Raw genomic sequence first — 24,967 nt, forward strand, 5'->3', positions numbered from 1 at the left:
TTAAACAGATGAGGCCTTTGAAAATTTAGTCTGGTTTTGAAATAGCCTCATTTGTTATGCACACCTATCAAATATTCATTAATAATAAATAGAATTAAAGAGGCCAGCTTACTGAAAAATTATATTTCTTCCCTCCCAAACAGAATGATTGGATTTTAAATGGCTTTCTAAGGTTCTTTCATCTTTGACCTCTAGCATGTTCCAAGGGAAATGAACCTTTTGACTAACTAATTTGGTTTATTTGGAATAGACCTAATGACTACAGATAAATAATTATTTTCTATATGTGGAAGTTTTGTGCTGACAGATCACTAATTAACCTGGGGGGTTAAACAATTAAACAATGGTATGCAATGTGGAGATTTTCAAATTCCCATCCTTGGTTGTGCTCTGGATGTTCTCCAGCTGTCTTCGTTTACCAAGGACAACACCTGCTTTCACCTGTCTCTTCTTGACAAATTATTGTCCTAATATTGTCCCAGTTTTTGACTTTTGGAAAAGCCTTATTAAAAACTTTAATGTGAATTACTAGAATCATCACTCTTCAGGGTCCAGTGCTTCCCCAGGACTTCTAGCTATTACTTAAAATGGGGAGTGGGTCTGTCATCTGTGTCTGGATTCAATGAAAGTTTATGAGCATTAAGGCCCTACAGCATACACAGCCTGCTTTTTTTTTTTTTTTAAAGGCAAGTAAAACTTTTATTGAAACAGATGACAATCATTTAGGCATCAGCAATAGTAACTTCAACTTCTACACCAGGCTCAATACTGATAGAAGTTATCTGCTTGACAATCTCTGATGGACTGTGCAAGTCAATTAGACGCTTATGAATACGCATTTGGAAACGATCCCAAGTCTTGGAACCTTCACCACATGGTGTTTTCCGTGTAGTGATTCGCAGAGTCTTGGTAGGCATGCGAACAGGTCCTTTCACTTTTAGGTTTTTTTCTTTCGCACCTCTGATCAGATCTGCACACACTTTCTCAAGTGATTTCACATTACGACTTGTCAAGGTAATTCTGATTCGGTGAATTGCTACTTCCTGTTCTACAGGCGCTTTGCCAGTATCTTTAAATGCCATGGCTGCCTTGAAGCTTTCCTGACCGACTTATTCCTGGCCGAAGTGAACGAGGCCCAAGGAACAGCGGTGAGTCAGGAGAGCACAATACCACACAGACGCGAACTTTCTAACACAATGTACTTGCTAAAATCCAAAATAGAATAGAATAGAATAGAAAAGAAAGAAAGAAAGAAAGAAAGAAAGAAAGAAAGAAAGAAAGAAAGAAAGAAAGAAAGAAAGAAATCTAGTCCCCTGTGCCCAGTTCCAAACAGCTGAATCCCCAGTCCTGATCAAACGGAAGTTAGTTATATATCCTTAACTCCCACAGTCATCAATGGGACATAAGTAATTTTAAACCTCATTGATTTAAATTATATTAAAGTTCAAATCTCTATACTTCTATCAGGGCCTCTGTGTCTATGATGGTAGTGCCTATGAGAAGTCTTATCTGAACAAGTCCAGCTGCTTGCCTACATGGTATGAGAATACAAGTAAAGGGACACTGTGCTAAACATACAACCAAAAGCAAAACAACATAAACACTGTGTAAATATGACTGCCAAATCCCAAATATACAAAACAATGGTGTATCAATGAATTAATAGTGATACAAAACCTTTTCTCAAAATGTCACAAATTTTCAACAAATAAGAGTCACAACAACTCTCCACAAGGCTCCGTAAGTTTCTCTTAGCTTATAATGATACAAAAAGTTCAGCGTAGCTCTTTGATCTGATAGTTCTCCAAGTTGTTTCCAAATGTTGTTTTCAAGAACTATATGTTGCTATTGTTTTAATCTCCTTTGGAGTCATTGATATATTCTGTCACAATACAGTTTACATTAATGCTGATATCAGCCACTGGGATGGTCAGTTACAGTTGCTGTATGCGATTCTGGAACTTCTCCCTGTGAACGGCATGCAGATAAACAGGGCTTTTTATGTAGAAGGCCCAGCAGGTACTCATTTGCATATTAGGCCACACCCCTGACATCACCATTGTTTCACACAGGGCTTTTTTGTAGAAAAAGTCCTGCATGAACTTATTTGCATATTAGGCCACATCCCTGATGCCAAGCCAGCTGGAACTGTGTTCCTGTGCATTCCTGCTAAAAAAAAAAGCCCTGCAGAGAAACTAAATTAATAAACAGGACCCAACAGTCCTTAATCCATTTTAAAAATTTTGTGACATTTTGAGGATACATTTTGTATCACTATTAATTCATTAATAAACCATTATTTTATATATTTGTGATTTGGCAGTCATATTTACACAGTGCTTATGTTGTTTTGCTTTTGGCTTGCCTCCATGGTACAACATAGAGCCTTTGGACTCTTTTAGGGCTATGCAGGACCTCCACCCTCACCTGCGACTTTTGTGGGCATGATGAACAGGTGACAGCTGAGCAGAGCCTGCAGCTATTTCGCTATTGGCTTATAGAACCTGCTGATGGGGATGCTGGGGTAGAGGTCGAAAGGCTAACGAACTGCTTTATAAAGTCAGGGTAAGTAAACAGCAGATTTCCAGCAATTAAATTAATTAACAGAAGCTGATCTCCCCTGTCTTCTCATCCCTGTCCCCTGAACCTCCTCCTCTATGAAGCCACTGCTGCATTAAGGGAACCATGAGAACCATAGCGCATGCTATCACAGGAAGGAGGAATTGTCCCATAAATCTCCCCTTTGCTTCTGGGCAAACTGAACTGGCTCTGCTCATGCAAGAACGGGGGTTATTGGGTGGCATTTTGTCCAAGGTTCCCAAATGTCATTTCCCATAATACTCGGCAAGAATTTTATGAAGTTGTGGGGTAGGCACCCACACACTCCATTTGTTTCAGGAGTTTGCATCTAACTGATGCTTATTAACAAATATGGTTACTCTTTAATAAATGCAAAAACCAAAATCATGACCAATTTCGCTCTGGATCTTTAATCCTGGTTTAACTCTGTACCCAAACTGACATTCTACACTAGAATCAGAGAAACCAACTCTATGACTCTATGATTTTATAGTGCAGAATGTCAGCTTGGGGTCAGGGCTAAACCAGGATTAAAGGTCTAATGCAAAATTGGTCCATGTCAGTAATCTTTTATGAAGACCAACAAAAAAATTACATAAAACCGCTTTCAAGTTCACTAGAACTCGTCATCAGACTGGCTCCGCAGAGAGGAGTAAGAGGGAGGGCAGCCTGTTTTCGGGTGGAGGGGGCGGGCAAGGCCAAGCGTGGGAAGCAGCCTGATGTTGGCCCTATGAGCCGTCTCTGGAGTTGGTTGGAGGGCAGGACTGGGCAGCAGCTACTTAGGACCCAGCGCTGGCACCGCCTGCCCTCTTTGGCCATCGGATTGCTTGGAATGGACACACTCTGCCCCAGTTCCAGGCCATGCACCGTGGCTTTGTTGATCAGGAGCACAGAGTCCCAGAGAAGGCAGCAACAAGGGAAGGGACAGAGCATAAGAGCTGACCGGGTAAAAGCAGCAGAAATGTTTTTTACTTCCACGTTGCTGGGATACTTCATGAGGGTAACCCCCCCCCCCCACAAGGAAACACAGCCCCCTAGCAGCTTGTTTATGCTGCATCTGGATCTGCTTCCCCAGTTGAGCAAAAAAAAAAGGGGGGGGGGGTTGGGGAGATCACTCCAGGAGTTAAAATTAACTCTAAATTCTCATTAACTCTAAATTCAGCTTTGCATTTGGTCCTCTATGGCAGGCAGCGGGATAGAGGAGGCCACTCTTAAATACTGTCTTTTTTCTGAGTTCAGAGCAACATCCCAGTAACAAGATCTATATGACAGCCAAGAGCTGCCTCCACCACAACGGCACCTGCTCGAGCTTCAAAGAAGATGGCACCTGTGACTGGTTCTGCCCCCATGGCCACACTTGCACACAAGGGAGGCGAAAATCTGGAGTGGGGCACAGGGCTGGAACTGCCAACTCCCTCCAGGGCATCTCCCAGGCACAGGAATTTCTCACACAGACACCTTCTCCCCACCTCCCCATGATTCAAGTGTTGGCAACTTTCAAGAGGCAGTTTGGGGATCTTCCAGAAGCAGTAAGGCACAGATTTGTATTTGCTAATCTCCAATTGCTGGCTGGGGATTGCCTAGAACCATGTATAAACTAGAGACAGGTATTGCCAGTCTCCAGGGGCTAACTGGGGATTTCTCAGACTTAGTCTTATGCACATTTATAGGCTCCTAACCTCTGGGTGATGAGCTCCATCACTACTGGTGGGTTCAGGCAGCTTTTGGAGACAGTATTGGGATTCACAGTTAGGGGGAGGTAGATAGTGAAGAGAGTAGTTAGATAAATGGAAGAGGGGGCAGGTAGCTAGGTAGGTAGTTAGACTGGGATAGATATTTAAACTGAGCAGGTAGAAGGAGAGACAGAACATAGATCCTCAGCAGGACAGCCTGAACAATCTCAGCAGATCTTACAGGTGTAGCAGTTAGGTCAGGGTAGGATTTTGATGGGAAGTTTAAGGTGGCCAAACAGATGCATGCAATGGCAAGCCACCCCCATTCACCTCTTCAGCCTTTCAGTTGCACCAATGTTTAGCATTGATTTCACACCTAAATTGTGTAATATCTAGGACGTATCCAGCAAAAAGGCAGTCCTCATTTAGCAGTTCTCTACCTCAAACTGCAATTGAATGATAAGACGGAATTCAGCATGGTATACTTAATTTTGAATGATCCAAATTCTGCCAAAACGGAGGCCAAGTTTTGTATAGAAGTCTGTTTTTTTCCTGCATGGAACAGAAAGATGGAATGGCAGCAACCTGAATCCAATATTTGATACCTTTGCTTTAAGAGTCAGTCTAGGCAATCTGAAGCATTTTAAAAAGATGTATAATAATAATAGTAGCAGTCATAATAAGATGCAGAGGGGCAGGGCTGGCTAAGCACCCACAGGTCTATATTCAGTGTGAATTACCCTGGCAAATTATTCCTCACAAAGAATGGCAGCTCAGCAGCTGAGCACCTGCTAATCACGGGGTGCATAGTTCAAACACTCAGTATGCTGATGTGGCTAGATGTGTGGGGTAGGGGGGCTTGCACTCACTAAAGTCTAGAAAGCCAATTTGGTGTAGTGGTTATGTGTGCTGACTCTTAGTTGGGAGAACGGGGTTTGATTCCTCACGCTTCCACTTGCAACTGCTGGAATGGCCTTGAGTCAGCCATAGCCCTCGCGGAGTTTTCCTTGAAAGGATGGCTGCTGTGAGAGGTCTCTCGGCTGCACCCACCTCACAAGGTGTCTGCCGTGGGGGAGGAAGGTAAAAGAAATCGGAACCACTCTGAGATTGGGAGTGGAAGGTGGGGGTATAAATCCAATATCATCTTTTCCAAATACCTCTCTTCAAGTCTAGCACAGCATGTCTTTGAGTAGGCTCACCAATCGGACTACAGTGCCCTCCTTAAGGCTTGGTCTACTGCGTCCTTCTCCACACCTGGATAGTGGTCAGCAGCAGAGATGCATTGTCAGAACCAGTCCTTTTCTCAGAGGCCAGGCCCTCCAGTGGCTCAGGGAGATCTTAAAATGAGTAGCTGTAGGTCAACAGCCTGGAGGGCAGGAGAGGAGCAAGCAGGGCAGGGGTGGCATCTGTACCACCTCAGCAATACACAAAGGTATCCATACATGCACTTCAAACAAGGTGAAGTCAAGGGACTTTGCTGCATGATGAATCATTGCCAGTGGGGTTGGCCCAGGCATTAAGGGTTTGTGGCATTGCCAGTAGCCCTGTCACCACCAGCAGCCGCACTAGTTTCATAGGGATTCAACTGAGGCTATTTGTAGCCATGAAGCAATTGCAGTCTTTGAGTCGCGCAGCTTTGAGGCCTGTACACAATTGCCAGGGCCTACATCAAAACACATCACATGGGGTCTCCTTCATTGGCCCAGCAGAGTGCATATGGGGACATGCCATGTCATGCAGTGCCAATTGCATAGGGCATGGCTATGGGTCCACCTTTCGTACCACATCTGTCTTACACACGCACTGGCTGAGCCATCACTCGGATTGAGAAGCACTTAGATGGGGACATGCCATCAGTATAATGTGCTGGAATGGATGACAGCAAAAAGATATAGTTGGGTATAGCAGTATGTTCAGCAGCAGTTCCACGTGGGAAGGTGACTGTAGTGAGATGTCCAGGAATTGGCAACTGGCCATGAGCCAGGTAGTGATAACAACATCACAGATACTGCATTTCACCTTCAGGAGGCAAGGTTCCATAGCCTGGCACCGGTGGCCAAACTTTTTTACCTTGCCACATTTCCCATTGGAGGCATGGCCAGGGCCGGAAGCCTGGGGTCCCTTAGCACATGGCACACCAAAGGAAGCAAAGCCTTGCACACAGAACCATAGTAGTATAATAATTTACTACTAATAATAAGTTTAAAAATCCATGGCTCAGAGAATGGTGCATGTCCCCTCCTCTAACAGTTATCTGCTGCCCTTAGCATACCTATCAGTCTCTTTCATATTTTTCTTACTGTCACACAGTGGGCATTGATATTAATGTCACAGATGCCTTGTCTCACCTCCATGGGGGGAGGTATTCAGTACAATTTTCTGAGGAACTCGGTAACACTACCTTCTTCCAGTCCAGGTATGTGGTGCATATGAGTTTGGACTTGAGGGCAACTGTAGTCACGGTACTGTGAAATGGCTGCCATTTGTTAACATGACCTTCAATTGTTAATACGTCTTTCAGTTCCAGGAATGTGGCAAGAACTAGGCATGTCATTGGACCCTGGCCTGGCTATACATAACCTCACCTGGATTCAGGAAGCATTACAACCAGGCTGCACTGGGCTGCTGTTTGTTAACAATGCCTATGCAGTTCCATGGAGGCAGTGCTGGGAAGTATGGGGTTCCAGGCACAGCCTTGCGCACCAGCAGCCATCTTTAACACAGCCAGAGACTCTTGACCGTACGTATTCCATTTAGGGTGGCAGCACACAGGGAGTGGCATGGTGCATGGTTGGCTGACCCTGAGTGGCCTAGGGATGCAGTGAGGTCTTTGGCAGGTTACACTGGGGCAGCTGATTGTTGACAATGTCTATTCAGTTCTAGAGACATAGCAGAAGGAGCATGGAGGTGCAGGCACACTCTTGTGCACCGATTGCTGACAATTCAGTCTACTTACAATGTCTGTTCAATTCCAGTGAGGCATCATAACGAGCACAGAGTTGCAGGCACACTCTTGGCACACGCTGCTGATGATTTAGACTGTTTACAATGTCTATTCAGTGCTAGAGACCCAGCATAAGGAGCGTGGCGCTGCATCATAAGGAGCAGGAGTTGCATGCACACTCTTGTGCATAAACTGCTGATGATTTATTCTATTTACAATGTCTGTTCAGTTCCAGGGAGGCAGTGGATGCAGTTGCAGGCACATTGCACAGGCCACTAAGTAATTTTTGTTGTTGTTCAGTCGCAGTCGAGTCTGACTCTTTTCAGCCCCATGGACAAAGTCACGCAGGCCATCCTGTCTTCTACAATCCTCCGAAGTCTGCTCAAACACTAAGTATTAATTATGCCTTATTCAGTCCCAGGGAGACAACAAGGATGGACGATGACACAAATACATATGGATTCACATGCATACATTGTGCATGGGATGAATCTACGCTGCCTTGTACAAGTAGGCTATGTGACTTCAGCCAGAAGGTGCCAGGCAGGATGTAGCACGTTGGAGGATGCCTTGCAGCCTTCAAATGTAGGGGCCATGGAAATGGCACTGAGGCAACCAGATGTACATCGATCTGCAAATAGCTTTAGATGTGTAACAATGCTTTATTCCATTTCAGGAGAACAGCTGATGCCTAACATCAATTCATTCATTTCCAGGGGGCCAGCAAGAATCCATTGGAATCTGTGGGCACAACATTGCAGATCAGTGGAGCATGACGTTGTGCACTGGTCAAGCGTCTATGTAGATTTATGTGGGAGTCAATTGACATAGGGAGGCATGGAATGGGATGCCCCTGGTTCTGACTCAGAGGTTTACAAGATTTGTTTTAGGCTGCATTGGGTTTCCGCTGTGTATTGTTGCTCTTTACAGTTGACACCGTCATTTTCAGGGTGTCAGGGCCGGTCAGCCTGGATCTGCAGACACAGCATGTTATCTTGACTCTTTACCATTGACTCTTTTGCCATTGACTCTCTTAGCTTCAGAGGGAACAGCACCAGTCAGCTTGGATTTGCAGACACAGCATTATCTGGCTAGGGATTGTATGTTGGCCTGCAGGACAAAGTGGGAGTTACTTGGTGTGGTAAGCGAGAGGTGAAGTGGAAGGACCTCTTCCCCAGGGTGTGGTCTCATTTGGTCACCCATGGATCCCCCAACATGCTGCTGATACAACTTGGTGGAGAACTACTCGGAGCTCACTCTGGCAGAGTGCTGGTACACAGCGCCATTGAAGACATTGTGGGAGATACTCCTGGTGGAGATGATTTGCTGGTTGGAACGGGTTGCAGTGTCAAAGTTGGCATGGTGGTACACCCTGTGGATATGGTGAAATTGGCAAAGCGGAAGCTGACCAAGAGGCTGCAGAGTATCATGGATGCTTTGGAGGGTCGCTGGATTCAGCACCCGAACATTTCTACATGGCTGGAGGTTCTGCTTTGTCCTGAGGGGGTTCATTTGTGGTATAGATATTTGTCTACACAGTACTAGGGATTCCCTATGCCCTTGGCTACAGCTGTAGGAGCTTTGGTGGGAGTCGGCTGGATCAGCATGGGGCTGGATCTATTCTCAGGAAATCGGCCTGCATGCCCAGTTCCGGAGTATGGGAATCCCCTTAAGGGATCTTGGCGTGAGGGGCGACTGATGTGCCCAGCCCAGGGGCATGTAAACCGGGGGATTACCCTCATGCTCAGGTGGCAGGGGAGACCACCTCTGGGCTTCCGCCCTAGTGGTGACCAGCGGACCATCGACTGGCAGGCGGGCCAGTCGATGAGTGGGATCCTTACCCCATGCTGTGCCAAGGCTTACTGCAGCTGTAACCAATAAAGTTCCGGCCAATTTTATTCCACTTTTTCCGGAAATGGTGTGCTTGTGTGTTATTTTAATCGAAACTGTAAATTAAACTAGAATGTGTTGGTAGGGAGCAATTTTGCCTGGGGCGCCTACCTTGGCCCCTCCCCTTGGTGCTGGAGCCACAAACAACAAAGCACTTGAACACAAAAAGGGAAGGAGAAGAGAAAACACATCTTGCAGGCCATGCATCTGGTAGGATTTTGCTTTGGACCAGTGTACCTCCCTACAAACTTTTGCTTTGTAAAAGGGTTTCTAAATAGATTTTTACTGAAAAGTTTTCAAGGAAGTGTTATATGCAGGAAAACTAAATGTACCACACAAAATTAATAAGCAGAAAAAAATGACTAATTTATTACTTCCAAGATCTCAATGTAAGAGTGGGATGTTGAATTCCAGTTTCACCAGCTAATTAACTCTTTACTTCAGGCAAATCAGGCGCTCCCTTTGTTCTCTTCAGGATCTTATACATATTTACAGTTTGCATAAAGATAGCAGTTAATGTAATAAAATATGCTGCTTTAACATGCTGTCATCTCTTCCAAATGCTTAAAAATAAAATTGAGATAGAAAAAGTGAAGCTGAATTCTTTTATAAATAGAGGCTCAAGGGGCGTTTTAGCAAATGAAGGTTCTCTTTAAAAGTAAAATTCCACTGTAATTTGCTCATTAAAATCCAAATGCTTTCAAGTTATTAACACATATATGCAAGTATATGCTGAGAGCTCATGCAGTACAGTGGCTACAACTAAGAGGTGGGAAGTCCTGGGTTCAAATGCCCCCTCAGCCATGAACTCACTAGGTAGCTTAAGGTAAGTCATATTTCATCAGGCTGAGCCTTTCCTCCCATTCAGCAATATAAGCATAATAATACTTTAAAAGAATTGTTTTCAACCTTTCCAAAACCAGAACCTGCTGAGCTGCAATCACATGACAAGAAGTCAGGTGACAGAAAGGGGGGAGGATGGGGGGGGAGGTCAGAGTTATGATCTCACTGATATCGAGTTCAGGATGGTGAGCAGCAGATTTAGAAAGCTGTGAAAACAAAACAGAATCCAAACACCAAAAGATCTACCATGTTGAGGAAAAAGTCAAGAGCCAGAGAGTCTCTTCACCACCGGGTGACATAGTCATCTTGCTGCTTCTCTGTGCACATATGCAAAAAGAGGAGGCGTGGCACTGCTGCTCCTATAAATGAGGACTAGCCAGATGGGCCTTCCAAAAGACAGACAATCATGACAACTCTATAGAGCTCACAACCCAGTAGGTGGAGCTTTGAGAACCAGCTGATGGCTCTGAGCCATGGGTTTATAGAACAGGATATTGACAAGGTACTGTGATAATGTAAGTGGAGTGCTTTGAACACTCTTGTGTGTTTGTTTGTATGTGTGTGTGTGTGTGTGTGAAGTCCCAGGAGTGGGAGATTACTCCACCTGATACAAACAATGGTAAAATCATCATCTCCACAGGAGATTATTAGGGCTGTGGACATTCTGCCCTCTAGAACACTAGAAGCAATGGATTGCATATATGAGACCTTCTCTTTCTCACCGATGATAGCTGAGTTTCCCCTCACTTCTTGTAACATTTTGCAAATCAATAAAATACAAAACACTTTGTTTACTGAAATATACTGTATACAACTCCTAAATTACTATTGAAAGTATATATATTATATCCTAGTATATAACATAAAAGTAACATTGATTCTACAACTACTAGTAGTAACTGACTGGAAATGGGAAGAAACTGTAAATTTCACCGCTTGATTCTTAAAATTAATGTATTAATATGGTATGTACTATTTTTATGGGTTTTAATGTTTTAAACAATGTTGCATATCGCCTAGAGCCCTACCAGAGTATGGATTAGGTGATTCATAAATGTAAAGAAATAAATAAATACTAATTCTCCAAAGGGAGTAAAATGCAGCAGACTTGACTGGAAAAGCATATGTGAGATCTAAATCAAAACAAATGACTGTCTCAGGCATCTATCTGAAAATGGCACCCACCTAAAACACAACTATTGATCATAACAACACAGCATTCATTAAAAACATTATTCATTGAGAAGCCTGAGCCACTGCAGTGCTGAGCAACACACTGTCTTCTTTTTATTATTCTCGGAAGAGCCATGTACATTCATTCTCTCCCTTCCACCATGTGCTACTGTTTGGAAACTGACTTCCCTCCCAGCAGGGTATGTTCAATATCAGTGAACCCTGTCAAGAGTCAGGCAGGTTTCTGCAGCAATTAGACTAGTCTTTTGGTGTGCTTAGAAGCCTTCTTCAATTAAGCTCATTTCTTCAGTCTCTTGCCTCAAGACATTTACCAAAGTTTCCCCAATCTACACATACAAATGTAACTCCGCACAGTATAAAAACTGTTTCTTGTCTGCCTGTCCCCATGGGCATAGATGTCCCAGTGAATCACTGGCAGATGGGAGCAATCAATTCTTTCCCAATAAACACTATCAGACCCTCAAATGCAACAGCTGTGAAGAAGATTAACAGATGTAAGGGCCTTTTAAGATGGTAATTGAGGTGGTTAACCCTTGGAATCTATAAGAGCACTCAACAGACCAGAAATCAAATGATTGCACGCTGTACAATGTTTTAGGTTTGGCACAGCTCCCCACTGGTGGAACCAATTACCAGAAGAGGTGCAGGCCTTGCGGAGCCTTACCCAGTTCTGCAGGGCCTGCAAGACTACCCTCTTTCAGCTGGCTTTTTCTTAATGTGGAACCTATTGTACCATCGTCACGTAAAATTGTAAGACGAGTAACATCAAGACTGTAGCACCAAACGAATTTGTTGGTTTTTAAATCTGATGTTTTTAATTAGATGGTTTTAATGTAATAATAGATATAATTGAATTGTAATATATATTATGTAACCAGTGTACTTTTATTATTGTATTATTGTAATGTTTGCATTTTATATTATGCTATGTAAGCCGCCCTGAGCCTGCTTCGGCGGGGAGGGCGGGTCATGCATTAAATATTATTATTATTATTATTATTATTATTATTATTATTATTATTATTAAGATACACTGATATGCATAAAATGTTAGGAGACTCCTGAAGTATTATGAGTTGTTTTTTTTTTTAAACCCACCAACTGTGCAAGGGTTCCCCATTAAACCTGATGACTGTCTGATAATTCACAGGAATCCATTAAAATACAGCCGTGCCCCCCAAACAGCTGTGCAAGGCCATTTTATTAGGATGAATCAAAAGTTTCCCAGAACTTTTCAACAGGATGGATATTAAATATTTGAAAGAAAGAAGTTTGAAAGCACAATGAAAAAGTCCAAAATGAACAGAGCCTTTTTGAAAGGGAGACCAGAAAGTGTTGCAGACTTAATTAGATCAGATGGTGCTGGATACAGAGCAGACTTTGTGAAAGGCATTTGAAGATACCATGGTCTCTTTAAATGCCTTTCCCAAGCTGTGCCACTGCCCCAGCAGTGCAACTTGACAAGTGAAATCAGAAGGCATTTAAAGAGACTGCAGTTTCTTTAAATGCTTTCTCACAGCTGAGCCCGAATAATATTGGCTTTTATTCGGACTCAGCTATATCAGGTTAAAAAACCCTTAAAAATACTGCTAAAGTATTTTTTCAGGGATTTTTTTTATTTACTTGGGTAAACCAAGTGCACACCCCTATTTCTAAATAGCTTGGGGCCAGGGTACCTGAAGGACCATCTCCTCTCATACTAACCAGACAGCCTGTTAAGACTGCTTCTTAAGCCCCATTCTCCTTCAGAGATGAGGTAGTTGGTGACTAGAGACAGGCCATTTTGGATTGTAGCACCTCACCTTTGGAATACCCACCCCCTTGAGGCTCACCTGGCTACTTTCTTTAAGTGCCAGGCCAAAACACATCTTTTTTTTTTACAAAGATTTTTAATTAGAGATCTTATCTGCTTTTTAAATGGCCTGCTTCTGTTCATGGACAGTTTTAATGTTCTTTATATCCAGTTGCTTGTTTCTAATGGTTTGTGTTTAATGGATTTTTTTAATATTAGGGTATTTTAATTGTAAGCTGCCTATTCCTATTCTTTTTGCAATGCGTGAAATATTTTAACATTCAATATATGCAGTTTAATTTTTCAATTTCATCTACCTACAGTGATATCTTTTATCCTCTACACAAATTATTCTTGGCTGAATGAACTGTTCTCTGATGAAGCTCTGTTTGCTACTGACATCCCAATAGACCACTTTGATACGACAGAGTTTTAAATTACCTTATAAAGCCCAGGAGGGGCATTTTCCAAATTGTTTGTCAGAGAGAAGTGCTGAGTTCTGAATATATGGCATATGTCTGTTAATGCATATATTTGTTAATCTAATATTTGTTTTGTTGTTGTATTCTATATAAGCCACGTGTTCCATGCTTTTCATTTTATGTTTTAGAATTATTATTTAATTAGTTAAACCAGTTTTGTGCTGGTCTATATTAATTATTAGCACTTATTATTTGACTTAATTATCAATTAGCTACTTAGCTGTCTAATCAATCTGCCTTTGCCTGCTAATATTGAGTAATTTAGCTCTTTTCATGCTAATTGTAATATAATTTTTCCCTCTTCCCCCACCCCTGTGGAAGGAAAGTAATTTTTGGATACCTGTTCAAGTTACAATAGAGCTTTTAAAACTTATAATTAACTAGTTTTACTTTAGCTAGCTGCTGGAGTTCTTTTTACGTTTAGGGGGGGAAATTGTCCCTATGACTTTAGTAGGTTTTCAGCTAACAAACTGAACTGCATATCCTTTTTTACTATAATATTAAAACTAGTAATAATTTTTCACCTTCACAAGAAATGTAGTTTGCTACTTTGGGATTAGGCAGCCATTTTCCTCCAGGCCAGTTTGGCCAGGGATCCTGGAGGGTTGGGTTTTTTTGGCCATCTTCTGGGCATGGAGCAGGGGTCACTGAGATGTGGGAGGAGAGGTAGTTGTGAATTTCCTGCATTGTGCAGGGGGATGGACTAGATGACCCTGGAGATCCCTTCCAACTCTATGATTCTAGGATACTTAGAGACAAATTAATTACAAGCTAATTCTTTAGTTCTGCTACTCACTCACAATTAAACATATTTCCATGTTGCCTTCTCCTGACCTACTCGAAGAGGAAAAGTGGTCATTCCCTGTAGCTTCTAGCTTCACAGAATATTCTGTAGCTTCTAGCTTCACATGTAGCTATGTAGCTATGGAGAGGGATGGTGGCTCAGTGGCAGAGCATCTGCTTGGGAAGCAGAAGGTCCCAGGTTTAATCCCTGGCATCTCCAAAAAAGGGTCCAGGCAAATAGGTGTGAAAAACCTCAGCTTGAGACCCTGGAGAGCCGCTGCCAGTCTGAGAAGACAATACTGACTTTGATGGACCAAGGGTCTGATTCAGTATAAGGCAGCTTCATATGTTCATATGTTCACAGACTTTTCTAACTGTTGTGACTTTAGGAAGGATTTTGATGAAATCAATGCTTTGTACCAAGCCCTTTCTATTAAACTGGGGGTCACAATTTGGTTCTGTCTGGACCTATACCTGTACTCAAACGATTTACAAAGAGGCTATGAAATACCACCTAGGAAGCCTACAGGAACATTTCTGATGCTAGAACCTTGTAAAATATCACTGTTCATATGCTCCTTTCAAGGGAGAATTATTGATTGGAGAGGGAAATGGTGCATTGAGGAGCACTGGCTTATCTCCTGGATTGCTCTCCGAGAGATGTTGATCTAATTTTTTGGGGGGCCTTTCTTGGTCCTATTAGAGAAAAATGGTTTAGGTTTACATTCTATTCTCTCCATGTTCCTACTTTCTTACCAAACAGCAATGGTTTCCCCCCATTAAACTGCACTTTAAGAACACTGTGGCAAATCTCCTTCAACCAACAAAGGGGAATAAAATTTCAGAAGGGTTATCTTTAAGGTGATCTGTTGTAGCTAGGAACTTGGGTCTGTTGTAGCTAGGAACTCTCTCACTCTCTAGTGTAGGCTGTTGTCCATCTTCAAGCCCTTGTACTCTGAAATTATAGCTGGTAGTCAGGGGTGGAATTCTAGCAGAAGCTCCTTTGCATATTAGGCCACACACCCCTGATGTAGCCAGTCCTTCAATAGTTTACAAAAAAGAGCCTTGTAAACGCTTGGAGGATTGGCTATATCAGGGAGGTGTGGCCTAATATGCAAAAGAGCTCCTACTAGAATTCCACCCCTGCTGGTAGCACTCCTTTTGTGCCTTGTTATAAGAACATTCAACTTGCAGTGTAGCATGTTATTATTTTGATTGTGTGGGGTTTAGAGAGGTTTATTTCACCCATACTAGAAGACCTACTAATCTCAATAGTATTCTTTTAGAACGTACAATTTTATATTGAATTACAGAAACTATTAATTCTTAAAATTATCTTCATTAAAATCTTAATGACAACAAACCTGGCATATAGTAGTTTCCAATCTGGTTTACAAAAACAAGGTGACTCTAACAATATTTTTTTAAAAAGAAAACTACACAATTTATATTTTGGTTGGAGTGCCCCCATGTGGATAATGTTGGTTGGGACTGTTGAACTGTAATAAAGCAAAATTCCATGTTATATATACAACATGTAGAAGTGAGCACATTAGTTTTGGTGGAAAACTTCATGCTGAGTAAAGATGCTTAGGATGACAGCTGATGTGAATGTCCTGCTGATATTCAATATCTAATAATAATAATGGATTTCTAAGAATGAAAAATAATGCAAACTACAAACAACAGAAGCCAGTGTGTTTTCCTCATCACCATTAGCTCAAAAGAAAACCCAGTGATATTTGCTTTGCATCCTGTATTACATAAAGTATACTTAACTAAAATTAAGCCCCAGTAAAACTACTAAGATGTCATGCAAGTATTGTTAGGAAAAGATTGTAAAATGAAATGTTGGAATTAATCCCACTTTAACTGGGTTACTGATTCTGCTGTATATTGGATTAGCACACCTATACTACTGTAATTAAGTTTTGGATGCGGTCTATAATTCTTATGTCCCAGAATAACAGCCTCTTCTGTATTTAAATATATTATACGTTTTAAAACAGAAAATTAATAAGGATGCCCAAGGTATAACCAAAAAAACCACAATTAACCTCCATGGATTAAACTGAAGACAGATGATGCATCACAAAACAAGCACAAAAGTAATTTACACTGAGAAAATTATCTTGATCACTTAAGCTCAAGAAATCATTTTCTCAACATGATACTCAGTGTTATACTTAAATGTATCAGGTTGAATCCTGCTTAAAATGTCCACGTATGGAAGTGTGACTTCACAGTCTCCCCCCTTCCTCTGCAGCCTGAAATAGCCCCTAAAATTGTGTTTCTGGGAGATGGGGGACTCCTTTCAGTTAAGCATAAGAAGGGAATTAGAGGGTTGCTGTGATGGTGGGGGATCAGTGAAAACTACTCCCTCTTCCCTGTGCAGAAGTTTTTTTGATGAGATCTAATGACTTCATTTCCTGAATGGAAGAGCTTTCCTCTGGTGCAAGAGGCTCATTTGCTAGCCCCAGGATGTAAAATAAATATGCCATGAAGAGTTAAATCATTGCTTGCGCTGAATACTTAAAAGCGTTGCTTACCCTGAAAGTTTTGGATGGTAGTTTCTTATCTTCCCCGTTTCCCTGTATCCTCTTTTCCTCCTTAGTTTCCACCCTTTCAGTACTATGGTAACTCACTTGTCTATGCTGTGGAAGTAACTTTTTATCTAATATGCTAGACTTGAGTGGTTTCATTCTCTGCTCAAAGAATGCTTGGGAAAATATGCTTATGTATCTTTCTTTGCTGGAGAGAGGGGGGCAATGGTTTAGAATATTACCCTATATACTGGAGGAAGATCTGGGACACCCCAGATCTGACTTGGACAAGATGTCTGTATCTATTACTCTGGATCTTTCAATAAAAGGAACTTTATAAAGAACAAAAGACTTTTTATTCTGAGCAACTGGCAAGGGGGGGGGGGAACTTGACACAGGGGCTCTTTCACATGGTGCAAGGCTCTTTGTACCAGAGCATATCTCCAGCGTTAATAGAAGAAATTCATAGCATCCAACAAATTTTCTTAAACAATTTCTACCACTCTATTGTATTGTTCTGCATAAAGAATATTGCATCAGAATGTTAATTAGAAGGTAAATACATGAAAAGACCAGCTTCTCACCTTTGTGTAACTCCTTGAGCTTCATGAGCTTGCTGGCTCTTCCAGAAGGGTCCACGTCTTTCCTCTACTCTCTTCTTGTCCCTCCTTTGACCACATCAGCTTGGGGAAATCATACCTATATATTTCCATCAGTAAATCCTCATTTATCATTTGGTTACTTCTCCCTTATCTTCTTTCTGCATTTTTCCACCCTCGGGTTTCTTTATTTACATTTCAATCCAACAGAAATTTTCACATGGTGCTTGTGCTTTCTTGGAATCATAAACTAATCTTGTGAACAATGCTTTCATATTAGGGATCAGAGATACATTTGCTTCATTTATTTTTTAGCTTTAGCTTCAAACTTCAAGATCTTTTTGATTTTTCTTCATCTTAAAATTTCAGTGCCTTAGGCTTCTCAAGACTGTGCCATTCTTCTTCTTCTAGCTTCTCCACAGACAAGCATCAGAAACATTTTAGAGCAAAAGAAAACTTAAAAACTTTACACGGCCAGGGATAGCAAATCCTTTGTTATATCCAGAATTGTGAAAAGGGAATATGATTCTCCCAATGATTACTGCTAATCTAATTGCATCTACTTCCCCATTTTCACTGACGGAAACATACTAAGGAATGTACTTTTTGTATTAGTCCAATGAACCATATTTTCCAAACTCTTCATTCACAATGTGTTTTCAAACAACTATGAAGAACATTACAGAGGACCAATGTACAAAACAGGACATGTTCACTTCTTCACAGAAGCAGTTTACTGCCTGCTTAGCAGGAAACCAGAATATATTCACTTCATTGGAATGAATTTACTGCTTTTTATGTAAAGCTGAAATTGTTGTGAGCAGCAAAGATGAGGCTTCCTTATAGGAAGCCAGTAATTGTTAATAATTTTTTTGGCTTTCTTCTTTGACAGTTCTAATACTATTTTGTAAAAAGTTATAATTACACTTGCCAGAAGATCACTTCAAAATAGAATTCTCACGAGTCCTTATTTATCTTCTTTATAAAAAAAGATCAAAAGATTAGATCGTCAGTCTTTAATGTCAAAATACAGTATGTAGACTAGGTTCTTGAAATTGAAATGTCTGCTTTTCTTCTCATTGTGGCACCCGTTGTTAAGTTGTTCCATGAAAGAAGAATTTCTAGCTTTTTCTGTAGGCTGAAAGAGAAAAATATATAACAGAAACTAACGTTATTAAAATGTACATTATATTCAGTTGGTCATACCAGTAAGGTGAGTCTTCCAGAGGGTACATACACATTGAAGAAAACAGTATGACAAAGAGAAAAGGTAGATAATGGTCATTTATGCCTCCTTGTTTCCTGTGCAAAGGTAGTAACAGGATCAGGACAGAAAAGAAACAGGTTTAAAGGAAGCTTACCACATGACACACAGTCCACAGGTCAGGTCTGTATCTGCCACAAATTCTGTCATTCAGATGTGTGCTTGCAAAACCTCCACTGGGAACTCAATTCCCAGGTGCAAAGGACCTGATTTGGATTAGGATCGCATATGTAGAGAGAGTTGCTTATGCCTTCTCTTCCTGTGTTATTTTCCTACCTCCAAATGTTCCCAGGGGAGCACTATTTACTCACTGTGAAAACCTTCATGTGCCCCATAAGAATATATGGATCCACTTAACAGAGCAAAGAGGGCCCCCAGGGCTATTTCAGTCAGGAAAATGGTGCAGGAGGAAATGCCTCTTCTCCTTGTGTGTCTCAGTCCCAATTCAAAGTGGTCCCGAGTGCCTGAGAAGTTCCCAGTAGGACATGTGGATCATGGGGACCCAGGGAGGACCCAGAGACTAATGTAATACATAATTAGACCCATAGTTCTACACCCCAGTGCTGCTATCCATGAACTACTTGCATTAAGGAGGTGGACTGGATGGATGGGCAGGTGATCAATGGATTGAGCTTTTTTTTTTAAATAATATGAACAAAGTACTCAAGAGTAAGCTGAAAAGTGTCAGTTCCACCTTTGCTGGCAACCAGAATTAAATTTGAATATGGAAATGTATTGTTAAAAATTATATAAGAATGTCCATGGGTGCACATTCATTCAGAGCTATGCAGATTGCACTGGCGACCTGTAGTGTTCCGGATCCACTTCAAGGTGTTAGTTCTAACCTTTAAGACCCTGATTGGCCAGAGAGCAACATACCTACAGGACTGCCTCTTCCCTTATGTACCTTGAAGGGCCTTGTATTCAGCTGGTCAGCAACTGCTGGATATCCCGGCCCAAAAGACATCTGCTTAGTCCCTACTAGGGCCAGGGCCTTTTCATCCCTGGCCCCAACCTGGTGGAAAGAGATCTAGGTAGAGATCAGGGCCCTGTGGGATCTTTTTCAATTCCACAGGGCCTGTAAAATGGAGTTATTCCTCTGGCCCCTCCTGCTGAAATGGCACACCAAACCAACTTGGAGTGGTATTGGCAGGGACCTTAGACATCATATGGACCCATTGTATTGGACCTACATCTTTGTAGATATATAAACTGACCAGAGCCAGAATTTGGTCTTGGTACAATGCCATCTTTTTCTTGTTTTATGATTTTACTGTACTGTAGTTTTAAAATTGGTTTACTGTTAGAACCCTAATGATGTAACCTGCCTGGAGTCTGCTAGCAGGAAGGGCGGGATAGAAATCAAATAAACAACAAGTCCTTGAGCAGGTTTCATGTGTTTGCATCCTTTTAAACAATTAGAACCTTTTTGTTTTACCTTTCCCTTTTGCTAGGGAAATATTGAATTTAGTTTTGAACTAGATTTATTTTCTTCCTGGGATTTCCAGTCTAAGAGGAAAGGCCATCAGCTTGGCCAGGCTTAATACCATTACCAGTGTTCCTTCTAAGCTGAGTTAATGTGAGCTAGCTCGCAGTTTTTTGCCTCCGACTCACACATTTTGGTCTTAGCTTAGGAAAAATGGCCCCAGAGTAAACTAATTTATGCAGTAGCTCACAACTTTAATGCCAGTAGCTCACAAAGTTGAATTTTTTCTCACAAGACTCCACAGCTTAGAGGGAGTATTCAGCACCATCCTGGTTTTGGACCTTTGAAATACTTTGATGAGGCAATTATCAAAGAGAGCATTAGGGAAGAGCAGGTAATTGATAAATAGGATACTTACCTTTTGCAGGTGAATGGAGGTATTATGACCAAAGAATGAAAGCTAAAGAGAAAAATAAAAACAAAAATAAAAACTGAAAAAGGAAAACAGGGAAAAGGAAAAGGAAAAGGAAAAGGAAAAAGAGAGAAGTAAAAAAAGATTTATAGTGAACCTAGTACAAAACAAGCAATGACTTGAGTCAAGACAGAAGAATAACTGTCTATAGCAGTAGGGAGAAAAAATATGTTATCTTTCAAATTTACCTGTATATCCTAATATTTCATGTCTATTAATAGGATACTGGTTTGTAAGTGGAACTGAAGACCGCCAAGCAAATTTTAAAGACAAGTTCAATGAATTTTAGAGTCCTATTTGTCTACATTTTTATGTACAACTTTACTAGAAAAGTAAAATCTATTTATTGTTTCTCTTATCCTTTTAAACATGTGAAAGTGATCTGGTGCAACCTTCCTTACTCCCGTGATGACTTGAAAACCCCAGTAACCTGCATTTTGAAGCCTTTTCAAAACTTTTGAAAAGGGGAATTATTTTCCAGTAGTAATGCCAGAGGGACAGTCACTTTAGTCTGCAGAGGCGGGGGGGGGGGGGGGGGAGACAATTTTTGTAGCGTCCATTTGGGGAAAACTGAACTTTTCAAAAACTGTAGAAAAAATATTTACCATGCCAACACAGTTTGACTTCAGAACCCCCCCCCCCCTCCAAGGTAGGTAACAGTGCTATCATAAATGGTAGAAGAGTATAATGGCAGAAGAGTATAATATACTTAGAAGAGTATATTGAAGTCAATAGTCTTTTAAGGGTATACTCTGATTGGGATTGTACTGTAAGTAATCCTCCTTCTTCCACAGGACTATGTAAATGTGTTTATTGTTCAACAATAATTTCTACAGTCCAAGTGGATTATCTGGAGAGTGACCTGCATCAAACAAAATTGTCTCACATTTAAGGTATATAAATTCTATGGCTGTATCATCCACCTTTGTACATCATTCTAGTTTTTCAATAATTTTACCTACCTTTTCTTCTAATTCTTTTATTTGTCTTTTTTGGCCTTCAATTCTTTCTTCTAGCTCCTTAATCCTCTGTGAAAATTAAACACTGTGTGAATACCAGTTTGTTTTTTTTACCTGAAAGACTTAAAAAAAAAAAGATGGAGCTGTAAGGCAAATAATTTGTTCCTTTATTTCTCTGATTTGCACAACATTTTGATGGTGCTTTACGTCTGTGTGGTTACTTTCTTTCACTGTAAGGTGACAGTTTATAACCATACAATGGTGAGTGTTACACAAATCACTTGGAATCTTGTGGTCCTGCCTTGGTACATGACATACCATTCAAGCTTGTCTGATGCCATTCCAAACATTGCCAAAATCACATATAGATTCATCCACACAAACGCAATTTTGGTAATGAATACGCTTTATGGGAATGAATTAATTGATCATCACTCTGTGCTGAAGCGGAATTACCCTCTCTTATTTAAAAGATGCTAAGAGTAAAAATATAGCTGCAAAGAACTCAGAGCTACCGTCATAATTTGCATTGAGTTCAGATGTACTTTCTTCTCGTCAAACAATATCATTGGCTGAACAAAATAGGAGTCAAACAGGACAAACCCTCCACCAAAGGATAAATGGACACAAATCTGACATCAGGAATTACAGAACTGAGAAACCTGTGGGGGAACACTTTAACATTCCAAAGCATTCAATGGGTAGTTGAATGTTAAAGTAGCTGTTTTACTGCAAAGGAACCTCAAGAACAGAATGGAGAGAGAAATTGCTGAATTACAAATTATTATGAAATTTAGGACTGAACAGGGATGTTGATTTTTTATCTCATTACCGATGCTAAACCCACTCTCAGAACTTCAAGAACAGAATGGAGAGGGGAATTGCTGAATTACAAACTATTATGAAACTTGGAACAAACACCTCCCCAGGACTGAACAGAGATGTTGTTTTGTTTTTTATCTCATTACATATGCTAAACCCACTTTTACCAAGTACAGCGATATATCCACAGTATTCCGATGTATTTCTCTTTTAGGACAGTGTACCAGAATAATGCTTTTGTATTGACATACTCAAACAAGGGATATTGGCTGTTTATCTCATTACATATACTAAACCCATCTTCCACTATATTTTAATGAATTTTTTCCTAATGGCAAACTAGAATGATGTATATATTTATGTTACATGTGAAAAGGTAAATTAGTTGGACAGGAAAAACTTCTGGGAAAGAAATGCCTTCTTTTTGACCCAGGTTTATTAGTAATAGAATAATTAACAGGCATTGTCACATTCTGACATGTTACTGTTTTATAGTTTCCCATGCTAATGCAACCCAGATCAAAGGTTTTCTGAATTTGTTAATTTTACTATTCTGCTATTGGTTTTGAACTTTGTACCACTTGGCATTCCAAACCCCACCAGCTATATGTGTCTCTGCTTACTGTACCTCATTCCTTGTCTGAAGAAGTGTGCATGCACACGAAAGCTTACGTTCTGAATAAAGCTAAGTTGGTCTTAAAGGTGCAATTGACTCCTGCATTGTTCTATTACTTCAGACCAACACGGCTGCCTATTTGGAAATATTATTGACTGTTGCCAGAAGGGTGGGGAAATGCATATGATAATGACACCAGGAGATGGGTAAGTTGTCGGCTGGAGTACTTAATTATATATATTTTCACCCAAAAACTGAACAGTTCCCTCTCTGCCTACTGTAGGAATCCATACAACTATCAGAGAGTGTTAGCTGACAACTAAGAGAATGCTCTGGGCAAGAAACACAAGAATTCGTCTTTGAGCTGGTGATACCACAACCACTTCCTTGTGTCAAGACTCATTTACAGCCTACTTAGAGAGCTAGTTTGGTAAAGTGGTTAAGTGCGTGAACCGTTATCTAGGAGAACTGGGTTTGATTCCCCACTTGCAGCTGCTGGAATGGCCTTGGGTCAGCCATAGCTATCGCAGGAGTTGTCCTTGAAACGGCAGCTGCTGTGAGAGCCCTCTCAGCCCCATCCACTTCACAGGGTGTCTGTTGTGGGGGGAGAAGATATAGGCGATTGTAAGCTGCTCTGATTCAGAGAGAAGGGCGGGGTTTAAATCTACAGTCTTCTTCTTCTTAAAATGATAAAACAGAAGAAACTTAGGCAATACTAAAGCCATTATTCATATTTCCCTTCCAAGTATTAATCTGAATGAACAGCTTTCTTAACAGCATATCCTTGTGCCACAGCATACCTGTTGTGCATGCTGAATGAGTTCCATTCTTTCCCGGAGAATCTGGGCATCCCTTTCTCGGAGTTCGCTCATAACCTGTCGTTTCCACTGTTCCACAGCATTCTTCAACTTCTCTCTCTCCTCTTCTGAGAGAATTTCTAACATTTTGGCTCCGGCTTCTTGCTGTAGGGCATCATACAGCATGGCTTCTAATTCCAGAATGTGCTGAATAAGAATAAGAAATCACACATTCACATAGGACATCTGGCTCAGATATTTTGGCAGTATTTGCCTTGCAGTTTCTTTTTTACTTAATATGTCTGGCACAAGCTGTCTGAAGTGCTGGGAATTTAAAGGAAAGCTTCAAGTGAACTCAAAGTTTCGAGTAGCCCAACCAAGTTTGCACTTCACCTAAACATTCCCCAGAATTTTCAAAATAGCAGCCTAAAATGTCCCTTCCCTTTCTGGACAGTACCTACTGCATCCTAGGTTACAAAAAAATAGGAACTCCATGTTTCTTGATAAAGGACAGTGTTTCACATAGGGTTGCCAGGTTTTACCTGGCTCCTGGTGGGGGATCTTTGTGTGTGCCTTTCACGGGCATGGTGCGAGGACATCACTTGAAAGTGACATCATGCTGGGCACATCATGGGGGGATGTTCTAGCACTTTGGAAAAAACTCTATGATTACCATAGAGTTCCCCCCCCCAAAAAAAAAATGCTAGAGGGCCCTCTGCACAATGTGCCCAGCGCAATAACAGAACTTCTGGGTGACATCATCATGCCAGTGCTCTTTGGGAGCAGGGCTCCCCCAGCTTGCCAATTCTGTAGTAATGGGTTGAAGGCCCCGAAATCACGAGAACCTCCAGCAGGAGGCTGGGAACCCTAGTTTCACAGTGCTCTGAGTTAACCATATGGCAGTTCACTCCAGAACCAGAAGAACAAAATGAAATTCTAGAAGGAAATTAATTCTGTTGCTGCAGTAACTGTATGCAGAGAAGGAATGATTAAGCTCTGCATCTGTTTAAACCTGTGCTGCCTTCTGAGTGTCCCTAATCATAAGGACAGCATGTAGCAGATGCAGTGGTGGAATTCTACAGGAGCTCCTTTGCATATTAGGCCATACACCCCTGATGTAGCCAATCCTCCAAGAACTTACAAAAAAGAGCCTTGTAAGCTCTTGGAGGATTGGCTACATCAGGGGTGTGTGGCCTAATATGCAAAGGGGCTCCTGCTAAAATTCCACCCCAGAGCAGATGTCATTGGATGTGTGTGTGTGTGTGTGTGGGGAAGTATTTGTGAGTTT

The 24,967-nt window shown here is 41.2% G+C and overlaps 2 protein-coding genes across 11 annotated transcripts in view; both read right to left on the reverse strand.

Annotated features, from left to right (window-relative positions):
- Nucleotides 1-666: 666 nt before the first annotated feature.
- On the reverse strand, nt 667-1,182 carry LOC132573717 (small ribosomal subunit protein uS10). The gene has a single exon (XM_060241401.1). The coding sequence runs from the start codon at nt 1,080-1,082 to the stop codon at nt 723-725; it is 360 nt and encodes a 119-aa protein (XP_060097384.1). The 5' UTR covers nt 1,083-1,182; the 3' UTR covers nt 667-722.
- Nucleotides 1,183-17,965: 16,783 nt separating this feature from the next.
- The window catches only part of JAKMIP3 (Janus kinase and microtubule interacting protein 3), a 159,361-nt gene continuing 152,359 nt past the window's right edge, over nt 17,966-24,967 (reverse strand). For 8 of the 10 annotated variants that reach the window (XM_060241397.1, XM_060241395.1, XM_060241399.1 and 5 more), the window contains 4 exons: nt 23,683-23,886; nt 21,448-21,513; nt 20,432-20,504; nt 18,359-18,461 (listed from right to left, as the gene is read on the reverse strand). In XM_060241397.1, the coding sequence (XP_060097380.1) occupies nt 20,454-20,504; nt 21,448-21,513; nt 23,683-23,886 (321 nt within the window). In that variant the 3' untranslated portion in view covers nt 18,359-18,461; nt 20,432-20,453. Of the gene's footprint in view, nt 18,462-20,431; nt 20,505-21,447; nt 21,514-23,682; nt 23,887-24,967 lie in introns of all 10 variants that reach the window. The other 2 variants (XM_060241389.1, XM_060241390.1) reach the window with 1 other exon arrangement.

This window comes from Heteronotia binoei, chromosome 6 (assembly GCF_032191835.1).
Source record: "Heteronotia binoei isolate CCM8104 ecotype False Entrance Well chromosome 6, APGP_CSIRO_Hbin_v1, whole genome shotgun sequence".
Classification (NCBI taxonomy): domain Eukaryota; kingdom Metazoa; phylum Chordata; class Lepidosauria; order Squamata; family Gekkonidae; genus Heteronotia; species Heteronotia binoei.